Raw genomic sequence first — 15,423 nt, forward strand, 5'->3', positions numbered from 1 at the left:
TTTAAGAAGTCATTAAGTAGCTGATAAATACATTCAAGATCAGGATAATACTGAATGACAAATGGTGTATTCGTAAGTTGTTTTTTGGAGAGGACAGCACTACCAGGATTGTTTGTGATGGCCCGGGCCCTCTACTTTTGTACTAAACCGATAGAGCAATTATGACCAGTGAAGGCTCAGGTGAAAATGGTGTTGTATTGCTGTAAAGAGTCAGCGTCTGAACAGATAAGTTTGCCTTGAATGTCAAGGCTGTATGAGAGGGAGCATTTGACTTGGAAAGGATGGCAACTGGTAGAATGTAAGTACTGTTGTTTGTTAGGAGGTTTAATGTGAGTGGAAGTGGGTAGCTGGCCTTCAGTGAGGATGACACCAACATCAAGGAAAGTTGTATGGGATTCAAAACAGGACCATGTGAAATTTAATTAGAAGAACATCTTTAGAGATTGTAGGAATTTTAACAGATCAGTGTTGACATGAGTTCATTTGGCAAAGACGTCATCAATGTATCTAAACATTGATGACATAAATGACATCTTTGCCATATGGACTCATGGTGAGGCTGACATGTTAAAATTCCTACAATCTCTAAAGACATTCTCCCAGTTAAATTTCACATGTTCCTATTCTTATTCTGAATCCCATGAAATTTTCCGTGATGTTGATCTCATCCTCACTGAAGTCCAGATACGCACTTCCGTTCACATTAAACCTCCTAACAAACAACTATACTTACATTTTGACAGTTGCCATCCTTTTCTCAGCATTCAAGGCAACCGTATCTGTTCAGATGCAGACTCTTCACAGTGGTATACCACCATTCTCACCTCGGTCTTCACTGGACATAATTATCCCATCAGCTTAGTCCAAAAGCAGATGGCCTGGGCCATCACATCCAATCCTGGTACTGCTGAACCCTCCAAAAAACAACTTAGGAGTACATCGCTTGTTACTTAGTATTAACCTAGTCTCAAATGTATTAATCAACTATTTCAGCAAGGTCATGACTTCATAAAATAGTGCCCTGAAATGAGATTTTGCCCACCAAACTAGAATAGCCTTCCATCACCCTCCCAATCTCCACATATCCTTGTCAGGCCCTATGCTCCTTCTGCACCCATCTCCCTATCCTATGTCTCCTAACCCTGTCACTGTCCTCACTACAAGAGTTGCCCCATGCACCCTCCTACTACCACCTACACCAGCCCTGTAACTGGCGAAACATAAAATATCAAACCAAGAGCTACCTTTGAAATGACAAGTCATATGTTGTTGTTGTTGTGGTCTTCAGTCCTGAGACTGGTTTGATGCAGCTCTCCACACTACTCTATCTTGTGCAAGATTCTTCATCTCCCAGTACCTACTGCAGCCTGCATTCTTCTGAATCTGCTTAGAGTATTCATCTCTTGGTCTCCCTCTAAGATTTTTACCCTCCGTGCTGCCCTCCAGTACCAAATTGGTGATCCCTTGATGCCTCAGAACATGTCCTACCAACCGATCCCTTTTTCTAGTCAAGTTGTGCCACAAATTCCTCTTCTCCCCAATTCTATTCAACACCTCCTCATTAGTTATGTGATTACCCATCTAATCTTCAGCATTCTTCTGTAGCACCACATTTTGAAAGCTTATATTCTCTTCTTGTCTAAACTATTTATCGTCCATGTTTCACTTCCATACATGGCTACACTCCGTACAAATACTTTCAGAAACGACTTCCTGACACTTAAATCTATACTCGATGTTAACAAATTTCTCTTCTTCAGAAACATTTTCCTTCCCATTGCCAGTCTACATTTTATATCCTCTCTACTTCGACCATCATCAGTTATTTTGCTCCCCAAATAGCAAAACTCCTTTACTACTTTTTTTGTCTCATTTCCTAATCTAATACCCTCATCATCACCCGACTTAATTCGATTACATTCCATTATCCTTGTTTTGCTTTTGTTGATGTTCATCTTATATCCTCCTTTCAAGACACTGTCCATTCTGTTCAACTTGTCTTCCAAGTCCTTTGCTGTCTCTGACAGAATTACAATGTCATCAGCAAACCTCAAAGTTTTTATTTCTTCTCCATGGATTTTAATACCTACTCCGAATTTTTCTTTTATTTCCTTCAGTGCTTGCTCAATATACAGATTGAATAACATTGGAGAGAGGCTACAACCCTGTCTCACTCCCTTCACAACCACTCCTTCCCTCTCATGTCCCTCCACTCTTATAATTGCCATTTGGTTTCTATACAAATTGTAAATAGCCTTTTGCTCCTTATATTTTACCCCTGCCACCTTCAGAATTTGAAAGAGAGTATTCCAGTCAACATTCTCAAAAGCTTTCTCTAAGTCTACAAATGCTATAAACGTAGGTTTGCCTTTCCTTAATCTAGCTTCTAAGATAAGCCGTAGGGTCAGTATTGCCTCACGTGTTCCAATATTTCTACGGAATCCAAACTGATCTTCCCCAAGGTCGGCTTCTACTAGTTTTTCCATTCGTCTGTGAAGAATTCACGTTAGTATTTTGCAGCCGAGACTTATTAAACTGATAGTTTGGTAATTTTCACATCTGTCAACACCTGCTTTCTTTGGGATTGGAATTGTTATATTCTTCTTGAAGTCTGAGGGTATTTCGCCTGTCTCATACATCTTGCTCACCAGATGGTAGAGTTTTGTCAGGACCGGCTCTCCCAAGGGTGTCAGTAGTTCCAATGGAATGTTGTCTACTTCCGGGGCCTTGTTTCGACTCAGGTCATTCAGTGCTCTGTCAAACTCTTCACACAGTATTATATCTCCCATTTCGCCTTCATCTACATCCTCTTCCATTTCCATGATATTGTCCTGAAGTACATCGCCCTTGTATAGACCCTCTATATACTCCTTCCACCTTTCTGCTTTCCCATCTTTGCTTAGGACTGGGTTTCCATCTGAGCTCTTGATATTCATACAAGTGTTTCTCTTTTCTTCAAAGGTCTCTTTAATTTTCCTGTAGGCAGTATCTATCTTACCCCTAGTGAGAAAAGCCTCTACACCCTTACATTTATCCTCTAGCCATCCCTGCTTAGCCATTTTGCACTTCCTGTCGATCTCATTTTTGAGACGTTTGTATTCCTTTTTGCCTGCTTCATTTACTGCATTTTTATATTTTCTCCTTTCATCAATTAAATTCAATATTTCTTCTGTTACCCAAGGATTCCTGCTAGCCCTCGTCTTTTTACCTAATTGATCCTCTGCTGCCTTCACTACTTCATTTCTCAAAGCTACCCATTCTTCTTCTACTGTATTTCTTTCCCCCATTCCTGCCATTTGTTCCCTTATGCTCTCCCTGAAACTCTGTACAACCTCTGGTTTAGTCAGTTTATCCAGGTCCCATCTCCTTAAATTCCCACCTTTTTGCAGTTTCTTCAGTTTTAATCTACAGTTCATAACCAGTAGATTGTGATCAGAGTCCACATCTGCCCCTGGAAATGTCTTACAATTTAAAACCTGGTTCCTAAATCTTTGTCTTACTATTATATATTCTATCTGAAACTTTCTAGTATCTCCAGGGTTCTTCCACGTATACAACCTTCTTTCATGATTCTTGAACCAAGTGTAAGCTATGATTAAGTTGTGCTCTGTGCAAAATTCTACCAGGAATTCTACCAGGCGGCTTCCTCTTTCATTTCTTAGCCCCAATCCATATTCACCTACTACGTTTCCTTCTTTCCCTTTTCCTACTACCGAATTCCAGTCACCCATGGCCATTAAATTTTCATCTCCCTTCACTATCTGAATAATTTCTTTTATTTCATCATACATTTCTTCAATTTCTTCGTCATCTACACAGCTAGTTGGCATATAAACTTGTACTACTGTGGTAGGCGTGGGCTTCGTGTCTATCTTGGCCACAATAATGCGTTCACTGTGCTGTTTGTAGTAGCTTACCCGCATTCCTATTTTTTTATTCATTATTAAACCTACTCCTGCATTACCCCTATTTGACTTTGTATTTATAACCCTGTATTCACCTGACCAAAAGTCTTGTTCCACCTGCCACCGAACTTCACTAATTCCCACTATATCTAACTTTAACCTATCCATTTCCTCAGCTGTTATGTAAACACTGTTCAGTCATCGGCACGACTGCCACCAACTTATTGGTTAGGATGAAAGGGCATAGGCAAATGGTGTATACTGCAACACACAATATCCTGTTGCAGAGCATTCACTACAACATGACAGTTGTGACCTCAATGCTTGTTTCACCACGCTTGTCATCCAGATTGTTCCGCCAGACACCAGTTTCTCAGAACTCCGTAGGTGGGAACTGCTGTTACAACATGTCCTTGATTCTCACCACCCACTTGGCCTTAATTTACATTAATTTATTCAGTTTCAGCATTTCTTCATAGTAACTATTCCTTTCTTCACTCCATTTTAGTTTCCTGCATCCTCCATTTTCTGACCAGTCTATTTTTTACTGCCCCCCCCCCCCACCCCACTCTCTCACATGCAATGCAAATATCTTTTTGCTCTTACTAACTCATGCATGATGTTTTAGCAGTAATCTCTGTCTAGCATATTATCCTATTTTCCACCTTTAAGCTCTGTTTTTCAAATCTCGTCTGGTGCAGTCCCCCAACAATTAGTCTTTCCTTCTCATCCTGTGCGATAAGTCTCTCATGACCAGGGTCCTGGATGACTTTTTCTGAGGTCTACCCCTTTTCCTAAACCTCACTAGTCCTTTTCCATCATCCATCTTTATTCCCGTTCAACCTTTCTGCAGGAAGAAGGAGCCACTGGCTCTGAAAGCTTGTATATGTAATACCTTTTATATGTGTGTTCTCCTGCTACCACTTAGTAAGTAGATTGTTTATCCATCCAGTTATGAAAGGGATAGATCGTTGCTCACCACAGAAGGGCCACTGTTATGTACAGGAGCTTAAGCTCAGCTGTGACACTGTGTGCAGTGAGAAGCAGTGTTGGCTGATGTGGGTACAGAAAAGATGTGCATTGTGGAGGGTAAGGGCCAGTTGGGTACGGATAGGGGAAGACGTAGTGCTACCTGTGGGAGAGCACCTCCCTCTACACTAACTTCTCAGTGTCCATGGTCTTGCTGCTGTTAAACACTAACCAACGACTGACCAACTATATTCCACCTACAGTTACTTTTCCTTTAATGGCAGCCCCCTACAAATAAATTAGTGGCACAGCAATGGGTCCCCATATGGCACCATCCTGTGCCAACCTATTCATGGGCCATGTAGAAAAATACTTTATGGCCCCCAGAATCACAAACCCCTCACCTTTCTCAGACTCATTGATGTCTGCATGATCTGTACCAAGGCTGATGTCAACCTGTCCATTTCCCCATGATTTATTCCCTGTAATTGTCCTCCCACTATCACCTACTCTATTCATATCACAGACATTTCCTATCCTGCCAGAGTCGAGGCCACCTGTGAAAGAGGCTATATGATCTGCCAGCTTAGCTGCAACCACTGTGTGGCATTCTACACATTACACATTGGCAACCTATCTGCATGAATGGCCACCACCAAACTGAGGCCAAGAGACGGTTGGATCATCTATTTACCGAACATGCTGTACAACATGTTCTGCTTGATTTCAGTGACTGCTTCACAGCCTATGGCCTCTAAATTCTTCCCACCAACATCTTTTCTAAATGTAGCTTGTGAGAACTCTCCCTCCAATATACATTTCATTCTTGTAACCTGCTAGGGCCTCAACATTCACTAGTCCCTGCCCCCATCTGCCTCATCCTGTTCCCTGCTCCTACTCCAGATCTGCGTGAGTCTTCTTCCCAACCATCAGAACTGCATAGTCCTTTCCCTTTCTCTCGTCTTATTACTGTTGCAATGTATAGGACGGGTGATGTAGCAGATATTAGTAGTCGTTCAGCAAATTACTTTGCAGTTTTTCAAGCAAACACTTACTGCTCAGTTATAAAACTGAATTTAGATGTCAAAGATGATCCACCGGAAGTACACCCCAAAAGTTTAACTACAAATGAAAATTCAGAAAAGAGCACAATACGGTATTGAACAATCACAAAATGTGTATGAAGTAACTGATACCATAGGTATATAAGAAGAAAAGACTGTGGTGCAAGTACATGAAAATTAACTAGAATTAACGAGATGGATACTACATTTGGTGAATGTTGATCAAAAGCAAATGTAAGAAGAATTTCATAGCCTTGTTAGGACAATTATGTTCCTTCTATTTTTCTTCTGCCTTCTCGTTTCTGTGTCATAAATTTCCGTGTTATGTTATATAGAAATTAATTTTTACTTGAATTTATTCTTATTCAACATATTTTGTTATTGTCCTAAACATGAGTTGTGTATTTCTATCTGTTGAGTTATGAACACAATTTGTTTCTGTTCTTTTAGTTAGGCTATTATGTAACACACAATTAAATAATAATCATTTCACTAAGTTTATGGACATCCATAAATGGTATAAGTAAGGAAAAATGCACTGGGGAATCATGTTATATAACAATTTTGTATGTTCTGACTGCATTTTGATTTCAAGCTGAAATAAACTTTTTGGAGTAAACTGCTAACATAAAATCCATGTCAAGTGTAATAAATCAAACAGTGGAAAATCCAGGATGGAATGCTACAATATTATGAGAAGGAAAGTTGCTACTCACCGTATAGCGGAGATGCTGAGTAGCAGATAGGCACGACAAAAAGATTTTCGCACTAAAACCTTTCGGCCAATAACCTTTGCATACATACACGTGCGAGCGCCCGCCACCCCCCCCCCCCCCCACACACACACACACACACGACTGCAGTCTCAGGCAACTGAAACCACACTGCGAGGGGCAGCACCAGTGCGTGATGGGAGTAGCGACTTGGTGGGGGTAAGGCTGCGGTGGGGAGGGGGAGGGATGGTAGGGTGGGGCATGGGAATGTAGGATGTATTGCAGGGAAAGATCCCACCTGCGCAGTTCAGAAAAGCTGGCATTGGTGGGAAGGATCCATATGGCACAGGCTGCGAAGCAGTCATTGAAATGAAGGATATCATGTTTGGCAGCTTGTTCAGCAACAGGGTAGTCGACTTGTTTCTCGGCCACAGTTAGTCGGTGGCCATTCATGCAGACAGACAGCTTGTTGGTTGTCAGGCCTATGTAGAACGCAGCACAGTGGTTGCAGCTTAGCTTGTAGACCATGTGACTGGTTTCACAGGTAGCCCTGTCTTTGATGGGGTAAGTAGTGATAGTGACCGGACTGGAGAAGGTGGTGGTGGTGGTGGTGGTGGTGGTGGTGGTGGTGGTACGACATATGGGATAAGTATTGTATCTAGGTCTATTACAGGGGTACGAGCTATGAGGTAAAGAATTGGGAGTAGGGGTTTTGTAAGGTTCAGTGGATGGTGGAATACCACAAAGTGGTTAGGACATTTCTCAATTCAGGGTACAATGAGAGGTAATCAAAACCCTGGCGGAGAATGTAATTCAGTTGCTCCAGTCCTGGGTGGTACTGAGTTACAAGGGGAATCCTCCTCTGTGGCTGGATAGTGGGACTTTGGGAGGTGGTTTGAGGCTGGAAAGATAATGCACAGGAGATTTGTTTTTAGAATAGAAGATACAAACAAAATTTATGTTCGACATGAAAGAGATTACGCAGGAACATTTCGTATTACGTGATTGATTGAAATGATGTTTTTTTGAAATCTCTTGCTTATCACAAAACTCCTTTGGCATTTGAACAGTACCAACCAACACCTCAAGTCTAATGATAGACCTGAAGATGTAAGTGACAGACTGTTTTGCACAGCAAATGCATAAAGCTGCATTTGTAATACTTGCCCCCTTAATATGGTGTTATTGAGACTTGTATTTGTAATTTATTGGTTCCAGTTTTTACCAAAAGTTTTGATCATAGAGCACTCCTGAGCAAAAGTGGGAACTTTTTACAGTGTCTTCTAACTTTGAAATCACTTCCATACAAACCATAGTCTTTCATTTGAACTTTCTTCTCTATGGCAGCCTAAGATTTATCTGCCATATTGTAAAAGTATTGATTTCAGCACGGCCCATAAAAGAGTAGATTGCTTGCATTGCATTGTACTCTTTTTTTTTAAGTTAGTGGTTGTATTCATTTTAATGTATGCAATTGGCAGGATGGTGACTTCCTGGTCCGCGAGTCTCAGGGATCTCCTGGGCAGTATGTTCTCACTGGAATGCAGGGTGGTGTAAAGAAGCATCTGCTTCTTGTAGATCCAGAAGGAGTGGTAAGTTGCCATCAAAAAATTGCAACCTTTTTTTATTATTTTTTAAATTTATTTTTATTTTTATTTTTGCTTACTTATATATTTTCTGATGTAAATACTCTTTCAGGTTCGCACTAAGGATCGGATGTTTGAAAGTGTTAGTCATCTCATAAATTACCATTGTCACAATAAGCTCCCTATCATATCAGCGGAAAGTGCACTTGTGCTGCGTCGTCCTGTTTGCAAGTGAAGCAGGTTTGTCATTTTCTTTTTGCTCGTAAATGTTCAGACAGTTGTTATTTTCAGATGTGTATGGAAATTATTGATTTTTCTGTTTGTGTTTGCTCTGTTGTATATTTTGTGGTGCCGTGCAGCTTTTGCTGTTTTTTGTGTAGCACTAAATACACTCTTGTGTACTATTATTAGATGATTAATAAGTTAACTGTATATGATATCGCATTTTCCTATTATATAGGTTTAATGATACGTATCAAAATGCGCCAGTTGTTTAGTTTTCATTATGGTTTCACGCATGACCTGGTTACCTGCTCTTCATAAAATTGAAGTTCAGGTGCATAAAGTTAGAACAGAAAAAGCCATTTTATTGTATTCTGGGAGTGACAGTCTCAATTAAAGGGAGCAAATTATATGCTGTACTATGAGAGAACATTACTGTTTTTTCCGAGGAACATGTTTTGTAAGCCATGAATATTTAAAAGCATATAAGTGTTGCTATGTATGTCATTTTATTTTATTTACTTTTCTATAAAGAGTGTATCATATTTTTAAGACAACTGCATTACTGTGTGTGCTCATTGGTGCCAGTTAGTTCTTACAGCTATATTTCAAAAGTAGTGTTAGTAATGTTTCGAAGTATCCTTTCTAATTTTACGGTGGATGGTTCCTATAAGGGACTAAACATCAGCAACCTTGATAAGTATATACTGTGCCATTTACTTTAACTGTATCATGTAATTGTATGTGCTATGTAACTAAATGTGGTGACTGTAGTTGTTGTGATCTGAATAAGAAAATGAGACATCAGCTGACACATCTTGTTAGGTGTGAATTGGAAGAGCAAGGTAGTTAAACTGAGTACAAAACAATACAAAGGGTGTGGATCTCTGGTTACGATACTGGTATCATTTACTGTAGTCACTTTCCATTGTATGTGTAAATTATTATGGTTGCAGTAAATGAAGTAAATGTGATCGTATCACCATAATTATCATCATAGACAAAATTTTTGTTCAATTGTCTCTTTTTTTTTTTTCCTCTTCCCTATACATTTGTATTTTTGAAGTGCACAATTTTGGGAGAAAATTAACTTAATTACTGCCAGTCGTGGTAGAATTTTCGTTGAAGAAAGCAGTTATAAATTGTAAGACAATTGCATGAAATATGTGTTGAAAGCCTTTTGCAGAGTAGTAAAACCAAGATCTCCCATAACAGTTATTTCTATGTAGTTGATGATGGATTTACTATAGACTGTACCTGTGATAAGAACATTTATAAACCAGTGTGACATGGAAGATATGTTGTGCTACTTTACTTTTACAGACATATTTGTCAGTTTGAAGTGTCTTGGTTTAGCATTGGAATTGTATGTGATATAAACTGTGATAAATTTTATGGTGTTTCATAATGTGGCAACAGCAATTACACATCACATTAAACAGTGCTAGAATATCATTTTTTATTTCTCTCTTTTACCATACTGGTGTTTCACCCAATTTACCAGCTAACTTTTCTGTTTAGTTGTTGAATATTCCTATGTCCTGTAACTCAGTTCAGTTTTCTTCCTCAGTCTGAAAGCCATTGTTTCTGAAAACATTTGCTCATGAGTATTAGTCTGCTGCCACTCAGTAAGTAGCATATTTTTTAAATCTGTTAGTGAAATTTCACAGAAAAAATGGTAGTACTGTTTCAAAATCTACAAAAGCTATCAATAAATGAGAGGAAAATGATCCAAAAATTTGACCTGAAATGCATTATTGTTTAATTATGTGTTAGCTTATGGAAATGTGTACTGAAAGATAAGTGATAAGTTTGTAATATAAGCTTGCAGAATACAGGCGAGCAAATATTGCAAGAATAGTTTTCAGGGTTGCCACAGGTTCGGGAAATCGGGGAATTTCAAACATGTCAGGGAAATTTGAAAAAAAAGGAAAAATCTCTTTTTTGTATCAGTAAATGAGATGGTTTGTTTACTGAGGTTTCTTGCATTGTTACTGGGAGGGTGCAGCTGAGTACATGTGCTGCTTCCCTACTGCCTCACTCCTACAGCTTCTCCCCTTCCTACCACTCCTCTCAGCTTGCAGTCACTGCTGTCACCACTTCTTGCTGCTAGCCTAACAGCTGCCAACAAGAGGCAAGGAGAGATGAAGAGTGGTTTGTTTGGATCTGATTCTCAGAGACTGTAAGAAGTAGTGTTTCAAAAGCTCCATATCATACCAAGTTCGAGAATTAAAAAAGAAAGACTTCTTCCACTTAGACTGCTGCCATACCATCGAGATCTAAATTCCACTGAAAGTGTCTAGAATCTTGCAAAGAATAAGGTCTGTAATTGTAATCAATCGAGCATCTTGATCTTGGAGTTGCAGAAAATAATAGCTAATGCTTTTGCTATTGTGGCTTGAAAGAAGTGTCATCTCACATGAAAAAGTGTGTGATGACTATTGGGGATGATATTTCGTGATGGGCGAGGAAACTGAGACTATAACAACATCAGTTGGTGTGGATTGAAGCAAAAAGTCGTACTGACGTAGCAGTTGGAGGCGGCGCTCGTGTGTGCACGGGCTGTGTGTGAGTGAGTGTGTGAATGTATGTGTGCACTCCCATTTTCTAATAAAAGCTATGGCTGAAAATTTAGCTGTGAGTGTGATTGTCTTTTCTACTTGCCTGTCTGCAGCTCAGCAATCACCTTTACAGTGAGTTGCTACCTATCCTCATTATTGTTGATTCTCAGAGTATTTGAACAAGTTATCTGTTGCATGGATTGATCACCGTGGTCTCATTTCATTAACATGCTGTCTGTGGCTCTTGAATACCTGGCCACGCAAGTGGATTTCCACGACGGCAGGTCGTTTCTGTGGGTATCTGTAATGGATCGGGCCTGTTGATCTGAAGCCATTCAGTTCCTGCTAATGTGGAGGCTCTCCCCATCGGATCTAGTCTCACCGATGTGCCCACAGACCAGGGCTGTTTGTGTGTGGCATAATACAGCAGAGTTTCATGGTTTATCCATGGACCATCGGACTGCAGTGCTCCTCAGCAGGCTAGAGACCATGGGCAATGGATTTCAGGAATTGCAACTATCTCACTGCAAGCATGTTGTGCAGTGCGGCATTTTATAGACAGTTTATTTGTTTTAGTTCATTTTGTCACTTCAAAAGTAGTTTGTGTTAGAAAGGATAGAAAGACAGGAAGAAGAAAATTGTCAGTCGCTGGCAGTTTGTACGCTATGTACTCGTATATTTCTCAAAAAAAAAATTTGCACAATACCTGTAAAATAATAGATACAACACAGTAGGTAATAACCGACAATAACAAACATAGTAAAACCAACGTTTTATTAGCGGTCACCTACTGTGTTGGTTTACACAATTCTTCCCCATCTTATACACTTCTTTCAAGAGGCCTACTTTTTTCTGAGGTTATTTCTGAAATCAGTGAAGGTATTTTAAATCCATCTTGTAACTCCAAGGAAATACGTATTTTTGTCATCAAATGTGTTTCGTTTTATTGAAATAAAATAATTTGATTGGTCTTAATGGAACACACATGCCATTTGGCTTGCTTTCTCCATCTAAAAACAGTTCATTACAAAAGATGCTGATGTTAGTACTTAAGATTTTTGCCAAAATCAGAAAAATGCCCTCTACTTGCAAGTTTATTTTAGATTCTTATTTGCACTATTGTTTCTTGTACCTTAGCTGGAAAAACAGGTTGGCAGCTTACGTCTTAACTGACCTGATATCTCAAAATTCAGGGGAAAATATTAAAATTTTCTGGAAAGCAGGGAAATAGGGAATTTCACCTGGGGAACTTGTGGCAACCCTGGTTTTGGAATTAAAGCCCCACCAAACAACTTATGTGCTTTTTAGAGCATCAGTGTACTTTGTAATTACTTGGTGCACAGTATCTCAGTAATTGTTCCTTCCTCATCTGCATTCTTTCCTAGAAAAGTAGAGTAATAAATATTGCAAAATCTTACCCTGGTGCAGTTGCATCTGTCCTGTATACACAAATCTCTCTCTACATTACTTACAGATGTAACTTTTTTCGTGATATTATGCATTGACAAATACAAAACCAAAATACATTTTTTAAATGTTTCGTAAACCACTAAGGAATGTTATGAAAGCATGATTATTTTGTTTCATTTAATCTGTGTCATATATGTTATCAGTTTAAGAGACATCATAAAATTTAAGCAGCTCTCATAAGAGGAGACTGTTAAATATCCTGTATGGCAGATTTATGAAATAGACGTAAAGTTATTTCATACCACAGATTGTAATACTTTATTACATTTGAGATGTACATTTCATTATTTTGTAATAAAATTTAAACATAACATATGACTTATTTAATTAGCAAACATATCCATCTGCTTGGTTTGAAATTCTGTTTGCGAGTGATGCTAATTTTTGAGTGGGCGTACCTGTTCCTTCTGTATTATGAGGAAAGTAAAACTCCTTCCTTTATCGCTTGCGGGTGAAATAGACATTCTGAGGAAAAGCATAGAATTCAGTCCCCTTCCTCACCCCTCTTGTTCCTCGTGTCTTCCTCCCTTGATATAAAATGTATATAACCATTTGTTGAATGTATATACATATTAGAGTTGTGCAAAATGTATATCATCCTCAATTGATTGTGTGCACTAATATCTATTATTTTAGTGTGTAAAATGTGGTGGGTACTAACATCTGTACTTTTTTATAATTTTTTATTTTTTTGTAGGTAAACTATGGCCATGTGGCCATATTTACAAATGAATTTGTGATGTGAATATAAAATGGCTCATTCTACATCACGATTTATTGTGTAAAATAACAACATGAAACTAAGGGAACTGTAAAAGTTACTGCAAGCTTGAAAAACGTGTGTGCAAGCATTTTGCAGAAATCGTTGTCACCCATATACAATTCAAACATGTTTGTACAATTTGTATAATGATTGTGTAGATCACAGTATATTTCACAATCACTTTGGCAACATTTGCATCTGAAAAAGAAAAGAAAATGTGAGATGTTATCTAAAGAGCAGTAAATGAAATGAAAAAATTATTTCCTCATTAACTTGCTCAGTTAACTGAAGATATATATGTATGATAATTGCCTATATGAATGAAGAGGAATTTGTTAGTTTTATCCCAGGGTTTTTTTCTCATTATTTACACAAATCGTTTACTTGTGTGATACAGCTTCAGATCTCTGAGAAAACTTGTAAATTTTGTAGGGTAACATATCCTAAACTTATATTTGCTTCATTGATATTATTATAAAATTATTTGTTTAATGTTCAGATGAAAATTGCTCCAGTCGGTATGTAGACCCACTCTGAATGTTTTTTTTTTGCACATGAGGAGTTCCTGTTGTTTTGTACTGGAATTCATCCTGACTGCTTCAAGTGATTGGAAACTATCCCAAATGGGTGTGCTGTGAAGGCTACTGAGATACCTATACGAGGGATTTCGACAGTATCTCAAGTAGTGTCTTCGCCCACAGATAATGATTCTGCTACAATAAGTTCAAGATCTGTCAGCACTCATTCATTTGACTGTAAGTGGCATGTCAGTGGCTGGTGTACGGCCCCTGTAAAAGAGAGGCTGGGGCTGGGGAGGACCCACGGTATGACAGACATCCTGCTAATGCTCAATAGCAATTTTATCATTTTGATAATATTGCTGGTACAGAGAGTATAGAAGAGGAGCAGAGGTGAATAGGAAATCATTCTAGTGACAATATGAACCTCAAATGGGGAAACCCACTGACATGAGTGACTTCGACAGAGAACAGATTGGCATGACCCATCACCTGGGAATGAGCATCTAAAAACAGTGAAGCTGGTCATCTGTTTGTGTATTACTGTTGCAAGCATCTATGGAAAGTGGTTGAAAGACAGTGAATCTGTGAGTATGTGACATAATGTTGAATAATTTTTGATAACATGCATGGAGATAAAACAGTAGTTGATAAAAAATTGCAATGCCCGTATTTGATATGGAGTCTTGCTCAGATAACCTCACATGCAGCTTAAATTTCTATTTTAATGGATTTTATTTTATTGCATAATGCGACAAATACACGAACCCCATTTCCCAGCGGCCTATTATTTCTTGCACCAAAAATCAGGTTTTAGTCAGCTTTCTGTAGCTATTGTGGTATGATGTCTACTGCTTATATGGACTGCTTCAAACTTTATAATAAATACTTAGACAGTTGATCACTAGCATTTTAATCATGCATATGTGGAGACCATTTCTTTGAAACTTTCACTAATACCTTGGGGTCTTGTACAACTACTTTATTTGGAATGGATGGAGGGTTGCCCAAGCTAAAAACCATGCCTTTCAGCTCTCAGCACAATACAACAGATTGTGAACTTTGTTGAAACTCGGTGAGTAAGGCTGGTATTCCCAGTCACCTGCCAGTCACTGTAATGATCACAGTATGACCTCAAAGCCTGGACAACAGGTATCATTCACTCCAATGTGCACCACAAGCTTCAGTTGACTGCTCCTTATTCCTTCAGTGGCTGCCATAACAGCCTCTTCACCATGTTGAATGAAGCCTGCAGGCATACACACTCAGTGCACAACATGAGCCTTCCCATCCGTTGCTGCCATTTTCTTGAGGGATATCATCATTCACTGTGCATTTGAATTGCTAGCAATTAACAGACCCTTATCCTTTTGTGCTAGCCTTCATCTGACACTGGTCACAGCAGGTAAAATATGTTTCACTGACTCGATGGCAGTTTCAGTTGAAAACAGCACATTGAACTTGGTTTGGAGGATGGGTGTAGTACTTTGTTTTTCCTGGTCACTGCCTACTCTGTAATGGCACCTAGAGTACACGGACTTGCCCATTACAGAAGTGGACAAGCAGTGATGGCCTCTGTACTTCCCGCAGACAGTGTCCATTGGAGAGGACAGTGCTTCAGATACCTTTGATATTCTGGTCCACGAATCTTA

General features: G+C 39.0%; 1 protein-coding gene across 3 annotated transcripts in view; it reads left to right on the plus strand.

The window, feature by feature from the left end:
* The window catches only part of LOC124615346 (SHC-transforming protein 4), a 100,676-nt gene extending 87,876 nt beyond the window's left edge, over positions 1–12,800 (plus strand). For all 3 annotated transcript variants that reach the window (XM_047143153.1, XM_047143156.1, XM_047143155.1), the window contains 2 exons: positions 8,133–8,243; positions 8,350–12,800. In XM_047143153.1, the coding sequence (XP_046999109.1) occupies positions 8,133–8,243; positions 8,350–8,472 (234 nt within the window). In that variant the 3' untranslated portion in view covers positions 8,473–12,800. The remainder of the gene's footprint in view (positions 1–8,132; positions 8,244–8,349) is intronic.
* Positions 12,801–15,423: the final 2,623 nt, after the last annotated feature.

This window comes from Schistocerca americana, chromosome 5, assembly GCF_021461395.2.
Source record: "Schistocerca americana isolate TAMUIC-IGC-003095 chromosome 5, iqSchAmer2.1, whole genome shotgun sequence".
Taxonomy (NCBI): Eukaryota; Metazoa; Arthropoda; class Insecta; order Orthoptera; family Acrididae; genus Schistocerca; species Schistocerca americana.